The sequence below is a fragment of the Enoplosus armatus genome, chromosome 7 (assembly GCF_043641665.1).
Source record: "Enoplosus armatus isolate fEnoArm2 chromosome 7, fEnoArm2.hap1, whole genome shotgun sequence".
NCBI lineage: Eukaryota > Metazoa > Chordata > Actinopteri > Centrarchiformes > Enoplosidae > Enoplosus > Enoplosus armatus.
The window spans coordinates 12,839,495-12,861,307 of NC_092186.1; the positions used below are offsets into that span (position 1 = coordinate 12,839,495).

Sequence of the window (21,813 nt, forward strand, 5' to 3'; positions counted from 1 at the left end):
ATAGACCATACTATTAATAGATTAACCGAGAAAATAAACAGCAGATTAATTGATGATGAAAATGATCATTAGTTGTAGCCTAAGTTTTAGTATTGATACCAATCACTGCTGTTTTTGACACCTTACTTCAATTCAAAGTCTTGGCACAAGCTTTGTTTTTTGTCCAAACTGTAAAGTGAATCAGTTAACTATCATAGAAAACTGAGCAAACCAGCAATTATTTACATTTATGAAAAATGTAATGTAAACTAAATTGATTATCGAAATTGTTGCAGATTAATATTCCGTTGATCAAATAACACTCAACTAAGTGTTTTATCTGTATTGAGGTTTTTCACAGAGTCCTTGATATGACTGGAAATGTCATATCTGTCACAGTAAAAAAGAAAAACAGTGTTGTAAGAGACCAGTCATGTGCCACATCATTAAACCTTTGTTTGTGTTTCTGTATACTTAACAGAAAGATTATGCAGCTGATTATGTTTTATCAAAAATTATTATTATTATTATTATTCTATTAGCTGGCACCAACTCATTTAATGATGCTTTGTGTCTGCAGTCCTGCTCACACTGGTGCCTTTTTGTGGAAAGAAAATCAAATGGTTTCTTGAATTTTATCTCTCCCAACAGTTATGTTCTCAAATATTTTCAAACAAGTGAAAGCAAGTGTTTTATGGAAAAATGTCTTTGTTCCTTCAGTAAAACAATCAATGAAGGGATAGTGAAAGTAAAAGTATTGTTAAGAAAAACAAACGCTGGAAAGGAAAGAGCTGACATTTTTACAATACCCAGTAGCCTGTTTCAAACATGGAGACTAAAAAGGCAGTCGGCACATTTCTACAAAGTGCAGGATCTTAATTAGATGCTTCGCTGTCTGTAGGCTCTCGTTAGAGTGTGTGTGTGTGTGTGTGTGTGTGTGTGTGTGTGTGTGTGTGTGTGTGTGTGTGTGTGTGTGTGTGTGTGTGTGTGTGTGTGTGTGTGTGTGTGTGTGTGTGTGTGTGTGTGTGTGTCTTTAGTAGGTTTGTGTGGGTGTGTGTGTGCATTCTGTATCTGTGTGCCTACATGCACATATGCTGTAAGTATGTTGCTTTAGTGTGTACAAGCGCGCACACCTAAAAGCTGCCGTGCTCTAAGGTGGGTGTGTGTGTGTGTGGTAGCAGTGCAGTACTGACAGAGCTGTCTGAAGGCTGGCAGGCTGCAGATTTGTAGCGCATTCGGCTGATCATCTTATCTCCTGTCACCGCCAGTGAAAGATTGGGGGAACCGAGCCCACCGTCACACACACACACACACAGGCATATCTCCTCTTTTCTTACTGGTTCTTTCTCTCTTGCTTGCTCACTCAGTCTTGTTTTTTCTCTGTGTTGCTGTGTCTCTCTCTCCATCCTCCAAACCCTCTCTCCCTCCCCCTCTCAGTAAATGGTGCTGAGCCAAACACTAATTATTACAGGCAATCATTTCGACATGAAATACCCACTTCCTGCTCGCTGCTCTCCTCCCCTCTCTCCCTCATTTTCTTCCCTCCTCCAACTTTTTTATGCTCCTACAGTCGCATAATGGTACACACATACACACACAGTAATTTCCATTTTGTGGGGAATGGTTTTTTCTTTGAGTGTGACCTTGGGGTCTTTCCTGTAAGCACGAGAAGTGTGTGTGTGTGCGTGTGTTTGTGTGTGTACATTTGCTATGCAACCTTGTAGTGCTATTGTGCAGTTTCTGGAGTGCTTTGCCAAAAACAGAGGACTGCTGGTACGGGTATAGAGACATTGATTTTTCTCCCCTGACTCTTTAGTGGTAGTTAATAGCATGGCTGACTGCTGCTCATTTGCTAAAACAAAATCTGATGAGACGAGGTGGATTTGTGAATGTGGCATTCGGGTCACAAACGGATAATTTTCAAGCACCATGAGCTGCACAAGTGCCCTGTCCTCTCAAAATGACCGGATAGCGTAAGAAATTGCCAACAATTGTTTCTTATGTGTTTTTATTGGCCACTTTATGGCTTTATTAGACAGGTGAGAGTAGAGAGAAATGAGGGGAGAGAGATGCAACAAAGGTCCCCAGACGGACTTGAACAGACAATCAGCTGTTGAAATCGTCTATCAAAGTAAATTGCCAAACATTTGTGTGAGGAGCATTTTGATGTGCACTGTCACTGTTTTTTTTGACATTTTATTCACTCAAGGATTAAGTGATAAATCAATAATCTACTGATTAATCGCCAATCAAAATAATCTTTAGGTGCAGTCCTAATCACAGCTACACGTTTTAAACATAGGAATTCCACAACAATAACTCTTATTATCTCTGTGCCGATCAATAATTGTTTCTGTTATTCGTGTGTGTGTGTGTGTGCGCGCGTGCGTCTAGTCATTACTCTGCTTCTCCAAGCTCATCCCAAGTTTATGTCGTGATGAACACACACACACACACACACACACACACACACACACACACACACACACACACACACAGTCGAATTAGTTCTCAGCCCAGCTGTGAGTGACTTCTGCCGAGAGGCAATTTCACTGTAATAAAATCTATAGGGTGGGGGGGGTTTAATCCTCACTACCCCCCTCCTCCCCCATCACCACCACCCTCTCCCACTCTTCGTCCTGCCTCTCTCCCTCTCCTCCCTCGTCCCTCTTCTCCTCAACTGGCTGGCAATGATAAATGAGTCAATTATGTGTGTGTGTGCACGCAGCGCTGGAGAAGGAGAGCGGATGGGGCTGTTATTACCTGTTGCGGCTGGGGGTAATGTTGCAGTATTAATCATATTCTAATTTCCCTCCGCCAAACGACCCCCCCCCCCCCCCCCCCCCCCCAACGTCCCACCTCACCACACCCCTCCTATCAATCTATCTGCCGCCCGCAAACAAGTCGGCATAAACTGCAGAGGGCCCAAAATATACTACCTCTCTGGGGAGGGAGGGGGAGTCGGAGGTAGTCAGAGGGAGAGAGTTGCAGAGGTAACATGGGAGGTGTTTGTGTGCTTGTACCTGATATGCAAACAGGTTCAGAAACTGTGTGTGTGTGTGTGTGTTTGCAAATCCAGCCATTGGCATTATCCAGTTTTAGAGGACACCGGGGACTGGTTTGGGTGCGAGGAGAGAGACAGAAATATAGGACACATGGGAGATGTGTTTGGCTGCTGTCACTTCGCTGTTGCTGTGGTAGCCTGACATGCTCACAGACGGAGCAACAGACACAGGTCACATCCTGAACACAAGAAGAGTGAAGTGATTGTTTAAACAGAAAAGGGCAGATTTATTACATATCCAGACAGAATTGGCCCTCTTGACCCACTTTAAGCAGAAGCTTCGACTTCAGTGAAACTTGGCAAAGTGTGCTGTCAAATGTGAAAGAAGGGGGAACGGTCAGATGGAGAGCGAGAGAGACTGGTAATTGGGGAAGCAACAAAATGAGGAGGAATGGCGCATGGATAGATTGAAAATTGTCCAGAGAGAGAAAGAGAGGGAGAGAGAGACACCTTGGATGTGCCTGCCTGCAGTCTTGGCCGGGTTTCAAGCTCCAAGCGTGACTTTGTCTATTTCTGCTCTGCTCTGAGGTGATAATGGGCTGTCAGCACCCCAGTCACCCTGCTCCCTCCTCCCCCACTGAGTGCAAGAGAGGAGGAGAGAGAGAGAGCGAGGGAGTAGGGAGTAATTTGTTGTCATGTTGCTAATTGCATTGTGTATTTTTTATTTGGGATATGATACACATCAAAACATCACTGTGTTTTTTATTTTTTCCTCTCTTCTCTCTGTTGCAGTTTGAAAATGGAGTGTGAGAAACTGGCTACAGAGAAGACGGAGATCCAGAGACACTACGTTATGGTGAGACACACACACACACACACACACACACACACACACACACACACACACACACACACACACACACACACACACACACACACAGAGGCCATGTCTTTCCACATTCACTCTCAGCAAGTGCAGTGCCAAGTCCCCTGAATCCCTTTCATCTGCTAACAGCTGCCAAACAACACCCACCAAAAACCACACGCAAGACCACACACACGTACGTATTACAGGACTGCAGAATAAACAGCACTTACATGGGTGTGCAGTCTTGTGCTGTTTCTGAGCGTTTCTTTTCGTGTCTGAGATATGTAGTCGTGGGTTATGCTGCTGATGTGTGTCCACATCTGTCTATCTGTTTATAGAACCTCCGTACTCTCTCGACCATCTTCATATACAGTCTTTGGTACCAGTTTATAGCACCGAGTATTAAACTCCTAAGTGCTGAAAGCTGGAATCCAATGTCTGATCTGATTCACACTCTTCTTTAATCTGTGATCGCATCGTTGCTGACGTTAAATAAAATGTTCAAACTGTTTAATTCAGGCAAAGTTGTTGTACAGCTGCTTGCGTTCAGAGAACAATTAATGTTTGAGCTCTTTTGGATTCTCTTGTTAAATGAGAAAAGGGTTTTATTGAAAAATCTGAAAAATCTTTATGATAGTAACTTTGGGCTTCAGACTGTTTTTTGTTCAAAACAAGACACCTGAGTGTGGCATCTTGGACTCTGGTTAATTGTGTTCGTATTTTTCATTATTTTACGACATTCTAAAGTTTAAATGACTAATTGGTTAATGAAGACAACAACTGAGTAATTGATAGTGAGAACTGTTGTTGCGGCTGTATCTACCCACTGTGCTGTGCAGACTTGTAATGGTTTTACTGCTGTGTCACTGGTTGTCAATCACCTCCCTCCCACACTGTTAGAGGTTAGTGCGACCACATGGTGTGTTCTCTGACACTGCTGCTTATTTTGTCCTCTCGTTGTAGATGTTCCCTCAAGTTTGAAGCTTTCGCATCTCACCACTGATGGCAGAGGAAGTTTATAGAAGTAAATATGTGACCATAGGTTTGAATCCCAGAGTGCTTTCTGAAAATCTGATTTTTTTAATTTGTGCTATCTGTTGAGAAGACAAAGTGTCTTTGTTTCAGAGGCTTTGATGTGCTCCATTCAGAGGCAGCCCTCTGTGTGAATATGTGTGGCTGTCTGATTGTAAAGGATACATGATCAGCAGATCTGTCTTTCTTGATAAAGTAAAGGCTGAAACTCTTTGTCTTTCTTTGTTGTTTAGCTCTGCAAACCTCCAGCCTTGATTTACCTGTGATCAGAGCCCCACAGCTGACTGAGTGTAGGCTGCCCAGAACCCGCTGTGCCAAAAAAGAGCTATGTGGCAATCTTGGCACAGAGCGGGGACTTGTGGGGGGATTGAAGTTTTAGTGATGGGGGGGGTGGGGGGTTAGCTGGCATCAAGCACAGGCCAGGTCTCCTTTCCTGGCTGATGATTTGGGTTTGGATGAGTTTGGATGTTGCTAAGCAACAGGCGAAACTTGGCATACTAACTGCCAAGCAGAGCTGCCAGCTGCCAGGAAAGGCGTCTTTTATGGTGGCGCACACACACACACACAGAAAGAGGAGCGTGCACGCACACATGCACAGAGATACACACGCCTACACAGTTGCAGGCTTGTGCTACAAACACACACACCTGCTCACACACACACACACACACACACACACGCCCGCTAACTGCCAGGAAAGATGTCTGGAGAGAGAGGACCCCTGCCATCTCCTCTCCCATCCTGCCAGCCTGTTCTGGCTGCCTAACTGCCAATCTCTTCTCTCCACAACCAGCCACGCTGAAAAGCAAATGTCAGCCTGTCACTTTTAGAGGCATCTGACTTTAAAATGTTCTCCTTTTTTGTCCATCTCTGACGAGAGAGAGAGAGAGAGAGAGCCCCACCTGTCTCTCTCTGTGGCATTCATCTCCTCCTGCATTCCTTACAGCTCCTTACACTTTCGGGTAAAAGCCAGGGTCAAAAAGCTCACATTAGGCATGATTATTGCAATAGTCTGTCACCTTCTTCTGCCCGGTGACAATTTCCCAGCCTCGCTTCTGGTTTCTGGCTTCCCGAAAAGCACCTCAGGGTCAATTTAGTGCCATTGACTTTCAGCAGAGTCAAGGTGAAATTAGTGCAATGTGCTTTTAGGGACATATGGGCACTTCAGAGTGCACTTGCGAGGGCTGGCATCCTCTGAAGCTGGGAGCAAAGGAAAATATTTTGTGAGTGTTTCGGGGCTCTCGCTGTTGAATTTATTTGTGTCAAAACAATGACTGAATTGCCAATTTATGTAACTATAACATCAGACACAAGTTATGGCAGAAATTAGATGTTTCTGAGTCAGGAAATTTGCCATCAGTTGTCTCAAAGAAAGAGTATTTGTATGATGTTTTCTCTTCATGTCTTATAGGAAATCAGACCTGATCTTTGTGCAGATAAAATAAAACTACTAACTGCGCCAGTTTTTGCTGCTGGGATACAAATTAATCCAACAGCAGATAAAACTCATGTGCAGAAAAAATTAAGTGATTTAACTTTTAAAATGTTTATTTAATGTAGAAGACGGTGTTCACAGAAGTTGTCATAACTTGTGTTTACTGTACAGTATCTATGGAGTTTGGATTAATAATGCACTGCCTTGCCTTATTTTTATTCCACAAAAGTCTTTTTAAAATGATATCCACATGGGAAATATTAATTATAAATGAATTTTAAAAAAGCCTCATAGCTTTTATGTTCTCCTCACATGAAAGTGTGTGCATGTCAGTCATCTCATATTCTTGTTCATGCATGTCGTGTATATTAACTGATGTTCTGCTGTGTTTCAGTATTACGAGATGTCCTACGGCCTTAACATTGAAATGCACAAACAGGTGAGTGAGCTCTCTCATCCCTCCTTCCTCCATACTCATAAAGCTTTGATTATCATCACCACTCTAGCTAACTAATACTTTTCTGCAAAGTCAGTGTGTCTTTGTCTCTGTGTGTCCCTCCGCCGCTGTAACGTCAGTCCTCTCTGATGGACCTATATGGCAGCGTTATGCTGTGGAGGCGTTAATGGGATCCACAAACAGAATTCATTTCTCCACCACAGACAGATGAGAATACTCTGCCTTTCCCCAATCCTCCAGAACAGCCTCCCCCATCATAAATCCCTGTCTGTTACTGGCTCTGCTCCCTCCCTCCCTGCCCTGCTTCTCTGTCCCCTGTCCCTCTTTTCTTCTTTCCCTTCAATTGCTGTCTATTTGTCTTTTTTAATGCTCTTCTCTCTTAATCTCCATTTCTTCACCATCCCTGTCTGTCTCCCTTCCTTCCCATTGATTTCTCTTTCTCTTTTTTTGCCTTTGCACCCCTCCCCCCCACACCTCTGTCTCCTTACAGACATACAGTCCATGCTGAATTTCACTTTAAATCAGGTCACTGCCTTCCTGCCGTCTACTCTCCCTTTCTTTCTCTCTCCCTCTTCGTTCATTTCACCATCTCAATCGCTTCGCTTTTGTCGTGCCTTCGCCGCCGCTGCACCCCCCCCATCTCGATTTTCCTCCCCCGCCTTCCTTCTGTTTCTTCTTTCTGTCTATTTCTTCTCTCCCTCCCACATCCTTCGTTCATTGGCTGTCATTCCCTCAACCCAATCTGCCCTTTTCCTCCTCCTCTACCTCCTCTCCTTCCTCCGCCTCCTCTTTTCATTTCCCCTCTATTTTGTCCTCCCCTCTTCATCCTCTCTCTCTCTCTCTCTCTCTCTCTCTCTCTCTCTCTCTCTCTCTCTCTCTCTCTCTCCTCTCCCTCTCCTGAAGATGTCATTTAGTAGTTGGAGTTCTCTAACAAGAAATCATTGTGTCTCCCTTGGGGTGGGGGGTGATGGATTCAGAGGATGGAGGGAAGGGGGGGGGGGGGGCTGGCTGGCTGAAAAATGGAGAGTGGAGGGAGGGAGAGATGTGGGCAAGCGAGAGGAACGAGAGAGTGGAAGAGCAAGAAAAAGGAGGGGGTGGAAGTTCAGTCCGGCATCAATAAATCACTTAAGAGAGAGAATGGGGTGGGGAGAGTGTGTGTGTATGTGTACACACACAGTTCCACACGCATTCTCTCACACACACACACACACACACACACACACACACACACACACACACACACACACACACACACACACACACACACACACCAGAGTCTAGCTGTCAACAAGACAAACAGCCTGTGGCCATAATGATGTTGTCATGATCTCTGCATGCATATCATTACTGCCCCTAACGGCCTTGTTGGGCCTGCCGCTAAACATGTTTGTGTGTGTGTGTGTTAGACAACACATGACAATGCCTGTAACACTGATTACTGCACTAATACTGGGAAGGGACAAATGGAACGAGGGATGGATGGAAAGAGAGATGGTGGTGATGATGATGATGAGGAGGAGGAGGGAGGGAGGGAGGGAGGGAGCGAGGAAGAGTTTGCTGTTGGCTGTGTAGTAGAGCAGATCGAGACACACACACCCACAGCAAGAATCCCTGAGCCCCAGCAGGAAACACACACACACACACACACACACACTCAAGCATGCAAAATGAAAACACACAGACAAACAGACATGCAAGGACACATCAGAAACACACACACACGAAACATACACACAGTGAGAAAAGATGGTGAATCTTGCATCTTCACTCCCTCCCTCTCACTCACACACACACACACTCTTGCACTCTCTGTGTGGGCTGGCTGAGGCCACAGCAGATGCTGTCCATGAATATTTTAGCCAAACTCGCTGGCAGAGTTTCCATTTGCATGGACCAAATGTAAGCAGCTGAAATATTTACCACACTGTCCCTGGGAGAAGCAGGCCACAGCCACTGTGTGTGTGTGTGTGTGTGTGTGTGTGTGTGTGTGTGTGTGTGTGTGTGTGTGTGTGTGTGTGTGTGTGTGTGTGTGTGTGTGTGTGTGTGTGTGTGTGTGTGTGAGAGACCTTTATGTGTGAGTGTTTTCTTTTTGTTCGAGCTCAATCTTGGCTGTGCGAGTGTTTGTGTGTATGTGTGTGTGTTTATTCATCAAAGCAACAGTATCTTTTTTTTTTCTTTTTTTTTTTTTCTTTTTTTTCAGACGGAGATTGCCAAGCGGTTGAACGTGATCTGTGCTCAGCTCATCCCATTCCTGTCACAGGAGGTGACACACACACACACACACACACACACACACACACACACACACACACACACACACACACACAGACACAGACACTGTACTGCATCCAGCCCTCTCTCTCTCCTGTCTGACAGCAGCCCACACAGAAGGCGTGCACATGCAAACACACAATAGGCAATAATTCACACACACGCAGAGCTGGATAGAACTTCAAAGCACATACCTCGATCGCCAAATGGTTGCATTCGTTCACATGTTTCCCAGACCGGAAAAAAATCTGTATTTCAAATATGTTATACGTTTGTGAGAGTATGAAAGCTTTTTCCACACTAATTAAGAAAAATTACACATCATTAATATTAATTCAGTTTACAGATTTAAAAAAAAAAATGGAATTTTAAGTCAGAGTATTTAATTCTGAATCCACCTGCCCTCACTGACCTTTTGGTTTGTTCCACAGCACCAGCAACAGGTGGTCCAGGCCATGGAGCGCGCCAAACAGGTGACCATGGGGGAGCTAAATGCTTCGATAGGGGTACGTGGGCTCCCCCCTCTGCCTCATAGCGTGTGTACCTTATCCTCCCATTTATTTATATTCCCTCCTTTTCTTTTGCTTTTATTGAGGCAAACATCCATTGGCCAACTCTAAAATATTCAGATTTATTTTATAAAGCTGGATTAAGATGACTATTTTGACATGCCAAGAATTGGCTTAAGATTTTTCTTTTAATTCAAGTTGCCTTACCAGGTACCTGAACAGCATCGCCAATTAAATGATGTGGCCCATAAATTGTCCCATATGATTAATAGAGAATTAAATGATATTTCAGTTTTAGTTATTTGTCACTTTATCTCCCATCACGCTGATTTGGCTGCAGAGCTTCGCCCCCCCCTAAAGAGCCGCAGCCTTGACCTCAGCATTTCCCCTTTCGTCCTCTCGTGCACATCGCAGCACTTAGTTCCCTTCCTCCTTTCCTCCTCTTGATCATTTCCTGTTGAGCCACCTTTTCCAGTGCTTGTAAGTCACCCAAATCTCTCTGTCTTCTGGCTCCTCTCTGTCCCTATTTCTTCTTCTACCCTTCCTCTCTACAGCAGCAGCTTCAGGCCCAGCACCTCTCCCAGCATGCCCAGGGTTTGCCAATGGGCCCACACCCATCAGGACTGCCCCACCCCGGCCTGGCGCTCGGCGGAGGGTCCGGGCTGCTGGCCCTGTCCGGGGCCCTGGGGGCCCAGCTGGCTGCCAAGGATGAGCGAGCACACCTAGAGGCAGCTGTCGCGGCCGCCGCTGCTGCAGAGCACCACAGAGGTACAGGAGCACTTTAGATGAGACCTGTTTACTTATTTTTCTCTCAGTTTGTGTTTCTCTAAGCAAAAAGTGTAAAAGTCTAGATGAGTTTAGGGCTGGGACCAGCGTTGGATTGCGTTCTTAGAGATGAAAACGTCTCGCTGAGGTGGGAGTAAAGTAAACACACCGAGGCTTGGCTCGATGGATTCTGATGATTGGCTTCGCTTTGGATTTTTGGCAGGGCACAGGAGTGTTGCTGATAATAACACTCCTCAGGGATATTTTTCCACTGACTCATCAGCTGCAGAGTGATGTGAAGTGATGGCAGATAATCTTGATTTGTGTGTGTTTGTCCTTATCTGCATTTGCTGTCCTGTGGCCTGGTACCTGGATGTGTTGGGTTCTTCTGCCTGGATTGAACAGACCGTGAAGCGGGACCAGTGAGTACAAATTACTGCTCTTATATCAAGATCACTCACACTTGTCTACCCGATTGTTCAGCAGCTATGTAGGCAAATACAGTGTTACACATGGGTATCCACTCCACAAAACTTTCAGTATAAATTTTTTTTTGGCTTTAAAAACTATAGAAAAGTCCAAATAAGAGTTATAAATATAAAATTTGGTAATGTTTTATTTTGGTGGTCCTTTAATATTGCATTTGACATGCAGTCACAAAAAGGAAATGTGAAAACCGATAAAAAGGCTTTTAACGGGTACATCGTTGTTTAATAATTTTCCTGGACAGAACTGTCTAATGTGTTTTTACTAATTGGAAAATGGGAATTTCCTTAAAAGAAGTGCTCCATTTTAACCCAACTAGATGGTTAGTCGTTATTAATTTATTATTAGAAACTTTATCGCCCATATGTTATGTTGCAAACTTGCCTGTAGCCACATGTTCCATTTTTTGCATGATGCATGCTGTATTTTCTCTGTAATTAGTACCACATTAGATCGCTCTATCCAGGAAACTTCTAAATTATTACGAAGTTGTTCAAAAATGATGGACCTTTTTTTCCACAGTCTACAGATTTTACAAAACAAGGTTTAACGGGCAATAAGACAAAACAGACATGTTTTCTGTTGTTTGCTGTGGTCAGTTGAAAGTACACAGGTTTTGGCAGCATCATTTTCTCTGGTTTTGAAATTAGCATAAAAGCATAAAAACAACATCTTATTGGCTTAAATTTAGCTTTCTTTGGCTTTTATACATTGCAATGATTGCAGTCACTGATGCTGGACCCTGTATGACAACACTTTACATCTCGACACTGTATCACTACAACCTCAAACTTACTGTTTCCAAAAACTGTGCATCAGTGCCAAAGCAGGCTTGGGCAGCCCCACAGTCTTTTCTGCCACCTTTAAAGAAAACTCGAAGCATTCTGTTTCTTCTTCTCACTCCTACAGCGAGCTGGCCGATCGATGGAGGCTGATATTCTTTCACATTTATCTCTGCAGCTTATGAGCCTGACATGATTTATGCAGTCCCTCTCACCTCATTATCACCCCCTTCCGTCCTCTCTGCCCTCACTCCCTTTTCTTCACTCCTCTCTCCTTCCTTCCTCCTCCTCACCACCTCGCCTTTGCTCTTTGCCTCACTCTCTCCTCCCCTCCTCTCTGCAGAGCTCTCTGTCCAATGGGGATAAGGGTCGCGCAGCAGACTACCTCAGCAACGGCAAGAAGAGGAAAGCTGATGAGAAGGAGTTCATGACAGACTATGTGAGGCACTTTCATAACGCTGTTAAATGTTTCAGTAACTGAAGGACCGCTTCACCCAGCTCTGCCAGTCCTCGTCAGATAAGACCAGTGGAGTCTGCTCTCTTTTTAGACTAGTTATTGAAATATTCAGTCTCCCTGCTGCCATCACTGTGTTATTGGTGTTATTGTGGAAAAGCAGATATATTGAGCATTGTAAGGGATTATTTTTAGTGTGATATAAATGAGTCTTGGGCAGTTCAGTATTATCGCTTTGTTTCGAGAAGACCTGCAGTATTAAAAACAGCGGTGCCTTAGAGGATTTCACCTCTCCAAGTTAAACATCTATAATTAATTACATTTGCACTGTCCGTTGCATTTACTTCAAGCCATCTCATCTCGGGCAATAAAATGTCAAGATAAGATATTTCATTTTCCTGTATTTGTAGTGTAACAAATTACAACTCTTGAGAGAGTGAACAAAATGTTTTCATAAAACTTTTCCCAATACGTTTGTGTATGACTTTATGTGTGTGTTGTATATTTCTACATGTAATCTACGTACGTCACACAGCAGAGCAGGAATATCTAATCGCCCTTTCTCTCTCCTCTCACAGGGCAGCGATGCAGATAAGAGTGATGATAATTTGGTGGTGGATGAGGTTAGTAGGCGGCCACCGGCCTCTGTTGGCCTCACTTCGCTGCTTTCATCTGCATACATCATGTAAACACACCCAGCAGGACCATCTGAATAATGATAGTAACAATGATAAACCCCCTCCTCCACCTCTGCCTGCCCTTATTTCACAACATACACGCCCATAAAGTTCATATGCAATTCATGCCCTCTACAACTTTAATGTACAATTCTGTTGTATGACTGTTTAGGTTTTATTACTTTTATGAATGAGTGCAAACAAAATGGAAAGCAAGGTTGTAAGATGTTTGGAAATAGAGTTTGTTCCACATATAGATGAGCAAAAGTAAAACCCCAGCAGCACCTTTACATTTTTCTTAAAATTTTTATCTTTGACATCCAAATGAACACATGAATAACAGTAACCGAGGCTATACCCAGTTCCTGAAAGCTTTTACTTTGCAGCGTTGGGTGAGTCGTGTTCGGAAATAAACTCCTCTGGTGCCAGGAAGTGATTTCTTTTATGTTCACTGCAGTTTAGTTCAGAATCAATAGAAGAAGAACAATAGTTGGCACGAGCAGTTAAAGGAGAGGTTTACAGTCTGTCTTTTAAAGCAGTAGTCAGGCGCTCGTGAGCTCTGAAAGAGATTTTGCCTGCTGTAATCATTCCTCATGTTCATACTGGCTGTTAATGTGCTTTCAACGTGAGTGACGGGCACAAATCTACAGTCCCTGTTCTGTGCAAATATAAGAAATGTGTATTTTACCCTAAAAGGTCTGTAACTTTGGAAAATACCCACTTTGGAATGTGTTTTTGCACAGAACAAGGACTTTGGAGTTTGTCTAAGCTCATTAGGAAAAGATTTCTAGAAGGCCAGTATAAACAGGAGTGATCACAGCAAACAAAACCAGTTTCAATATTCACTTGGGCACCTGACTGTTGTTAATAATATGTATGTCTATAATAATGTATGTAATAATGTATTTTGAATTCAGGACCCGTCGTCCCCCCGCAGCGTGCAGTCCTACTCATCCAGGGAGAACGGTCTGGACAAGATGCCTCAGTCCCGTAAGGAGGGTCCCCCGCAGGCCAGCCCCACCTCGCTGGCCTCCTCCAGCAGCGCCGCCTCTCCGTCTCGTGGCAAAGAACCCCCACAGGTACACGGAAACATCTGCGTGAACACACACATGGATTCATGTGCCGTTAAGTTGACCTCACAAAGACATAAAAAGACAAATATTTGAATCCTTTTTTTGTGGTCTTATTGTCACATGCACGCAGAATACACGTGGTATATTTCCGTAGAGGGCATCAGTGTTTCCATGCTGTCAGCACATTCTGTATTCTGCAGTTTTGTTCGGGTCAATAGTTCGTCTCGGAGTTATTATGCTGTATATTCAACATCCCACACATTCAGTCTGGGCTGCTGACATCCCATAGCACTCCTCAGGTCCCATCTGCCCTCAGTCATCCTTACTGTCATTCTCTTTTTGTTTGTGTGCTTTTCTTTGCCATTCTTCTTCTTCCTCCCTGGCTCGCTCTGTCCTTCACTGTTAAATAGTTTTTCCCTCCATATATCTAAACCTAAAGGCAGCGCGTGTATTTCACTTTTCATTGAAAGTTTATTTTTATTTTTCGTCTTTATTCCCTAACACTTCTCTTCTCTCTCTTTCTCTGCTCTTCCAGAGAGAGAAGTCCAGCACTCCAGGTATGAAGCCAGGGACCCCCATGTCTCAAGAGTCCAACACTCCGGGGCCCAGCGGACCTCCGCAGTTCAGACCTGTCCCCGGAAAGCCTGGCGTCGACCTCAGTAAGAGCATCCCATGAGCTGGCTTTTATTCCCCAAAGAACATATCATCTGTACTTTATTGTTAAAAAGGGAGCATTGAAGTTGATGTTAAGTGAAACTGTAAGCTTCGCTCCACGTTGCTTAGGAGACCAAAAGACAAATGTCTCCGTCCCTCCTCTCAGGGACACAAACTTTTACAGCACACGGGATCAATTAAAAATATGAATCTGTTTTTATCCTGTTCTCATGTTGTTACGTGTAGTGATTCTATCGACATCGTGCTGCAGTAGTTGGTATGGGCTCCCCACCACCCACCACCATCTGGACTTAATAAGCAGCTGTGGGCAAAAATATTCAGCGCCCCTCACTTTTTAAATGGAAAGATTAGGAGAGGTGATGGACTGTGACTGTGAGCTGCTTCATAATGAGGCTCCATCTATTCCATGTATCTCTTTCTCTCCTTTTTTTCCCCTCACATCACCTGTTAGCCCCCGCTCCGCTTTCTCACACACACACCATTATGCATGCATACTACACACTCATAGGTGCAGCTACATGCATAGAAAGAGGATGTAGAGGACGTTTACGTGAGCACACACACATGCACACACACACACACACACACACACACACACACACACACACACACACACACACACACACACACACACACACACACACACACACAGTCTCGCTGCAGGGAGACATGGTGGCCAGCAGGGGTCAGTAGTGGTCCAGTGCTGCAGTTAGTGATGTCCTGCTTTTTGTATGGCAGGAAGCAGCTTGTTCAAGGCCTGTCAGTCACAACTGTCACACACTGATAGGCTCTGCAGAGGGAGTCACCTCAATGATATGTGGAGCTGATTCTGGTCTATGCTAAAATGAAAAGATAAAACTCTCTGAGTGACTGACATACACTGCCTCAATCAATAATTTGTTCACTTAAATAATTCACAACAAATGAACTCTCTCTTGTCTTTTCCCTCCTCCCTCCTTCCTCCAGCTCTGGGTCTGAGAAATCCCCTGGCGGTGCAGGGAGCATACCCTCCAGGTGCTTTCGGCCTGCCCCCTCCAGGGGTGAACGGGGACCTGCCCGGGGCGGCGGGCTACGGCGCCGGCCTCCACTTGGTCTCCTCCCAGATGAACGGAGCTGCTGCAGCAGCAGCAGCAGCAGCAGCTGCCGCAGGCTACGGACGGTCCCCTGTGGTGAGCTAGACGCTCGGCAGATCTGTCTTTCCAGTGTCACTGTCATATGTAATACCTCAGCATATAAACCCGTCAGAGAGGGCAGAAATGTGTATATATCTAGATATATATATATCTAGATATATACAAAAATGAGAGAGAGCAGCTGCATTGTCATTAATTGTTAAGAATCTATGACCTTGGCTCTTGAAAAGTCTCTGCTTTATATGATCTCATTTTATTCTGATCTTTCATCTGATACTGTCTCTGTATTATCTATTTTTATGAGTGAACTCCCTGCTCTCCTACACATGAACACAGGTATCTTTTCAGGTTTTTTTTTTTTTTTTCTTACATTTGGGTATCGCTTTCTCTTCCAGGTGGGCTATGAGTCTCCACACCCACATATGAGGGTCCCTGGGCTGCCTGCCAGCCTGCAGTCAGCCGCCTCCGGGAAGCCGTGAGTTTCCTCTTTCTTGCCAGCTAAAACTCAAATCTTCACCTTTTCACTGTTAACTGTACTCAGGTTTTCCTCAATTACAACTCCAGAAAAAAAGATGAACGGTGAAAGATGTTGTAGGAAAATATTTTAAAAATTTTGGAGCCTCCAGAACTTTGTTAGGTCAGAATGTACAGCAGCATTGTTCAAATCAACCATCTGTGTTCATACATCAAGAAGTAAATGTTCACCCTTAAAGCACCTGAAAAATGTTTTTAAAAGGGCTGTAAGCAATGGCTTCTATTTCTGGCTCCACTTTACTACTTTGGCCAATGTAGATGACGTGACGTCGGTGATATTTGCAGACTCAAGCAGTTAAATACAGTATTTTCAGTTATCCAGACATCATTATTAAATGTCAGGTTTTAGTCATTGAGTGTCTGACAAAAGTATTTTTTTTAAATGCAGAAATTAGAAGTTGAAGTAGATTGCTAAAAAAGGTACAGAACTTTTTTCCCCTCAGTCTTAAATGGTGCTCGTCAAAGTTAAACACTTGTGTTAATAATCTTGTTTGTTGAATAGTCCTCTTTTAGAAACGCAGACCAAATAATAAAATGTTTGCCCTCTCTCTTCTCCCTCTACGTGCTCCATCTGATTTAAGTGTTTTAGCTGCAGCTTTTAATTTCTGTTCCCTTCTCTTTCTCTCTCTCTTGTCTCCAGCGCCTACTCCTTCCATGTGAGCGCAGATGGCCAGATGCAGCCGGTGCCCTTTCCCCCCGACGCCCTGCTGGGCCCAGGAATCCCTCGCCACGCCCGTCAGATTCACACCCTGAACCACGGAGAGGTGGTGTGTGCCGTCACCATCAGCACCTCGACGCGCCACGTCTACACCGGAGGCAAGGGCTGCGTCAAGGTGTGGGACATCAGCCAGCCAGGAAGCAAGAGCCCCATGGCCCAGCTGGACTGTCTGGTGAGACATGAGGGGGGACACTTAGATGGATGTTTGTAGACTCATATTTAGAGGTTGTTGTCCATCTTGGGTCTAATAATGTTGCTTTACTACTGAAAGTGATGCTCTTGTTTTTCCACACATAAAAACACACTTTGGATGATGAATCACCTTTTTGTTGTTTCTTTGATGAACTTTCTGTCTTTGTACCCGCCTGTCTTCAGTTACGTAGCTCTAGAACATATATTACTGTATATAAATGTTTATACTTGTCGTTTATTGTGTCCAATCAGAACAGGGATAACTACATCCGCTCCTGCAAGCTGCTTTCCGATGGACGGACCTTGATCGTGGGTGGGGAGGCCAGCACGCTGTCAATCTGGGATTTGGCCACGCCCACCCCACGCATTAAGGCAGAGCTGACGTCGTCTGCTCCCGCCTGCTACGCTCTGGCCATCTCCCCCGACAACAAGGTCTGCTTCTCCTGCTGCAGCGACGGCAACATCGTCGTCTGGGACCTTCACAACCAGACTCTGGTCAGGTAAGAGAGGAGAGAGAAGCGATCGCATCGTCTCAACTAGTTTCAGGAGGTGGAATCTGGAAAATAGCCAGATTCTGTTTAAGTAACAAGAAAGGAGGAGAGGAGGAGGGAATGATGAAAAAGGAAGAGAAGTTATGGTGTGGGAAATGAGGAGAGAAAGTCATAAACTGTTTCTGACTGTCTTTCTATAAATCACTGTCAGTGGTTTCTTATGTTGCTGTGTATTTACCACCACCCTCTTACACCTTACTATACCAACTATATTGTTGATTTGTGGTATTTTGCATAATTCCCTAAATTTTTTCATGTCCCGATGACATACCCACCTTTTTAAAATTCAGTACCTCACCAGCTAATACACACATCTAGGCATGGAAGGGCATTGCAAACTAGCTTAGGCTGTAAATGCTAAGATAAGTGGCACTGGTCCATTCTTTATGCTTGTCCTTAAAAAAGTAAACAGTAACACTTCAAGTCCCCTGTTTATCATTTACAAGCAGTATACAAACATGTAGTGAAAAGTTACTATAATGTAGTTGTACGCTGCTATAAGGACATTTCAAGTGTTTATTAATGGACGGTATTTGTCAATAATTATAACTTCTATGAAGAAATTTTTTATATTATTACAACTGTGTTTTACAATGTTGTCATTCATCATCTGTTTACAGCAGCCGCAACTTATGAGTTGTAGTTGTTGACAAATACATACTATACTATTACTACTAATACTTCTATCTGCACTACATGATAGTGTGTTATTAAACACGCTATTATTAAATGGTTATATACTGCTTATGAATGCTAAATTGGGGGACTTCAGGCAAAGTGTTGCCAAATAAAATGTGCATTTATAAGTCACTGTATTTTTTTATTTCGTCTTTTGTCTGGGACTGTTTTGTGGTGCAGACTTTCATTCCCTTTGTGTTTCGCGTAAGAATCAAGTAACAGAAATTCGTGAGGACGTGTGTTTCAGTGTGATGCATGAGTTACAGTACGTCAAGCAAATAAGTCTCTGCGTGTTGATTTTCATTGCGTACTTAAATAAACTGAAATGGGTAAGCTCCTGGAAAGCAGGAAAAATGCATTTAAACATTATAGTGCAACTTGTATTCTTATGGAAATTGTTGTCAGTAAATGTTGTAAAGTTGTAAGTGAAACATGAGCAAAGCTTCCAGCATGGTCCTTCAGAGTAAAAAGTAGTATATGAGTAATAGGAAACATGTAAACAAATAGTGTGCCTCTCTGATCTCTGCTCATTCAAAAATGCTACAGAGGGTGTGTGTGTGTGTGTGTGTGTGTGTGTGTGTGTGTGTGTGTGTGTGTGTGTGTGTGTGTGTGTGTGTGTGTGTGTGTGTGTGTGTGTGTGTGTGTGTGTGTGTGTGTGTGTGTGTGTGTGTGTGTGTGTGTGCCTGCGTGCGTGCGTGCGTGCGCGCGTGCGTGCGTGTGTCCATCTCTAAGGCTCTTGTGTGTCTCCTCCCTGCAGGCAGTTCCAGGGCCACACAGACGGAGCGAGCTGCATCGACATCTCCAACGACGGCACCAAACTGTGGACGGGAGGGCTGGACAACACGGTCCGCTGCTGGGACCTCCGAGAGGGACGGCAGCTCCAGCAGCATGACTTCACCTCGCAGGTATACACACACACACACACACACACACACACAAATCTCACTAATAGGCATTAATGTGCCGTTGGTCCTTAACGCTTTCCCACTCTCATCTCCCCATTTCTTTCTCTCCTTCCTTTGTCTCCTCTCTCTCCGTCTCCAGATCTTCTCTCTGGGCTACTGTCCGACAGGCGAGTGGCTGGCTGTGGGGATGGAGAGCAGTAACGTGGAAGTCCTGCACGTCTCCAAACCTGACAAGTACCAGCTGCACCTCCATGAGAGCTGTGTTCTCTCCCTCAAGTTTGCCTACTGTGGTACGGACACACACACACACACACACACACACACACACACACACACACACACACACACACACACACACACACACACACACACACAAACTAGGGAAGCAGAACAAATCTCCTGCCTCTCTCATTATTCAGAAACGGTTTCTTCCTTTTCACCTCTCCTGTTCTTCACAAAGGCAGCGCTTCCTCTCCATATCTCACCTCCCCTGAGGCTTTATCTGCTGATGGCTGTGTGTGTTTCGTTCTGTAGGTAAATGGTTCGTGAGCACAGGCAAAGATAACCTCCTGAATGCATGGCGGACACCTTATGGATCCAGCATATTCCAGGTAGGCCATAAAATAGTTATAAATAACTATGAAAAGTGGTAACATGATAAGAAATTGTGATTTCTGATCTGGAAACAATTCAGCTGACAAATGTGAACTTTTTAAAAACATTTTCCTGCTTTTTCATCATCTTGTTTAAATATTAGAGGGTTATTTTGGGACACAAATGCATCCATTTTGACTTGAATAACAGCCGACATGTGAATTTCTGTGTCACTAGTGTACAAAAACATGATTCATTGAGTGTTTGTAGCTAATGTGGCTTCCTCTCTGTCTCTCTGTTCAGTCTAAGGAGTCTTCGTCGGTTCTCAGCTGTGACATCTCCCCCGACGACCAGTTCATCGTCACCGGCTCTGGGGACAAGAAGGCCACAGTCTACGAAGTCATCTACTGAACTCTGATTGGCTGAAAAAAAACAAAAACTAATAATCAGGAGGTGGGGCCAAGGCTCCCTCCTGCACCAATGACTGTACAGAGCGTCGGTGGCATGGAAAACAAGAGACACTCAACTCGTACTTTGTTGTTTTGTTTACGTTTGTGAAAGAAATGAGAGAGAAAGAGAAGCAAGGGGGCACAAAGTCACATCTCTGGAAAAAAAACAAACTTTGAACTTTGTTTTTAATGCTCTGAGAACGCTGGTTAGTCTATAGCTGCGCAATTGTGGATTCCTCCAAAGAACTTTTCTTTTTGTTCCTTTTTGTTCCTTTTTTTAACAAAATAAAACCTCTGTAGTGAACAAGAAATTAGCAAAAAAACTTATTTTTTTAGCCTTTGAATTTTTCGCAAACAGTTGGACCACATCGAGTGGAAAAAGACAGACGTGGGACTGAGGAAGTGTGGGAAGGGTTCAGGGTGGGGGTGGGGGGGGGCTGGAAACTCTTAATGGAAAAATACGGTGCATATTCTGTGCTGTGTAAGTCCCAGCCTGGGTCAGTTTGGCCCGGTCTGGCCATGTCCAGTCCAGCTCAGTCCGCAGCACGCGGCTGCTCCTCGAGGCGGCAGATGCGTGGCAGATGGCAGGATGGTGTGCTGTGAAGTTCCAGCTATTTTTTTTTCTCCTGGTTAAGTTTCAGCAGCAACATGATTGTATCATCCCCAGTACACACAGGACAGAAGAGGCCTCGGTTTTCTCTGAAGTGTCCTGAGAGTTTGTCTTTGTTCCTTTTTTATTCGATTATTTTTTTCTTTATAAAAGAACAAAGCCAGACTTATTCTGGATATGTTTTTGGGGAAACCAGCCTGGAACAGAAAACCACAACCCACAATGGCAGAAAACTGAAGTCTGTTCAAACAGCTTACAACAGGTACTCTCCGGGACGTGGCCTCTGCTGCATCGTCGTCATCCTTAACATTCAACATTCAATGTTTTTTTTCTATTGTATTTGTTAGGGCACATATAGGCAGACAGGTATTTTCACAACTGGTATCATGAACCTTGAACCTTGCTATATATGGACATGTAAATAAAGTTCTCTAAAGGCAAACAAGGATGTTATCTGTGACTTGAATTTGCTTTAAGACAACTGATGAGAGTGAGGAAGTCTGATCTGCAGCGTGTCATTTGTGTTTTTTGTCTTTCATGAGCATCTTCTCTCTCAGAAAACCAGATTGAAATGTCTCCTTAAGGACCGATGTAGGTGTGATTGTGTGAAGGGTAGAAATGAAGTAGATCGTGTGTGTGTGTGTGTGTGTGTTGTTGCCAGGTTTAACTTGGATGTTTTAAAACTGGAAAAAAAATAATCAAAAGAAGCATTTGTTGAATGTTTGTTTAAACCATAACAGCCAGAAAAGCGTGTGCTCACAGCGAGGTGCCAGGAAGCGTCTTAGAAACATTTAGATAAAAAAAAAAATGAAGGCTGTGAATGGTGAGTACACACTCTGTGATGGAAGCGTTTCCCTCTTACTGAAGCAGCACAAAGCTTCTCTTCTCGTTGACGTCTGCATCCTCACACATGCGAGGACAAAAAAAAAAAAAAAAAGTGTCTTGGGATTCAAACCCACAGCTTGAGCAAGTTAGGATTCCC

At 44.1% G+C, this 21,813-nt stretch overlaps 1 protein-coding gene across 1 annotated transcript in view; it reads left to right on the forward strand.

Annotated features, from left to right (window-relative positions):
- Positions 1–20,520, forward strand: part of tle2a (TLE family member 2, transcriptional corepressor a) — a 36,505-nt gene extending 15,985 nt beyond the window's left edge. The window contains exons 3-20 of the mRNA XM_070909071.1: positions 3,776–3,839; positions 6,713–6,757; positions 8,976–9,038; positions 9,478–9,582; positions 10,110–10,323; positions 10,726–10,742; positions 11,932–12,027; positions 12,621–12,665; positions 13,637–13,798; positions 14,328–14,451; positions 15,434–15,636; positions 15,996–16,075; positions 16,775–17,024; positions 17,297–17,544; positions 19,031–19,178; positions 19,318–19,468; positions 19,713–19,789; positions 20,076–20,520. Coding sequence (XP_070765172.1) covers positions 3,776–3,839; positions 6,713–6,757; positions 8,976–9,038; positions 9,478–9,582; positions 10,110–10,323; positions 10,726–10,742; positions 11,932–12,027; positions 12,621–12,665; positions 13,637–13,798; positions 14,328–14,451; positions 15,434–15,636; positions 15,996–16,075; positions 16,775–17,024; positions 17,297–17,544; positions 19,031–19,178; positions 19,318–19,468; positions 19,713–19,789; positions 20,076–20,183 — 2,200 coding nt within the window. The 3' untranslated portion in view covers positions 20,184–20,520. The remainder of the gene's footprint in view (positions 1–3,775; positions 3,840–6,712; positions 6,758–8,975; positions 9,039–9,477; positions 9,583–10,109; positions 10,324–10,725; positions 10,743–11,931; positions 12,028–12,620; positions 12,666–13,636; positions 13,799–14,327; positions 14,452–15,433; positions 15,637–15,995; positions 16,076–16,774; positions 17,025–17,296; positions 17,545–19,030; positions 19,179–19,317; positions 19,469–19,712; positions 19,790–20,075) is intronic.
- Positions 20,521–21,813: the final 1,293 nt, after the last annotated feature.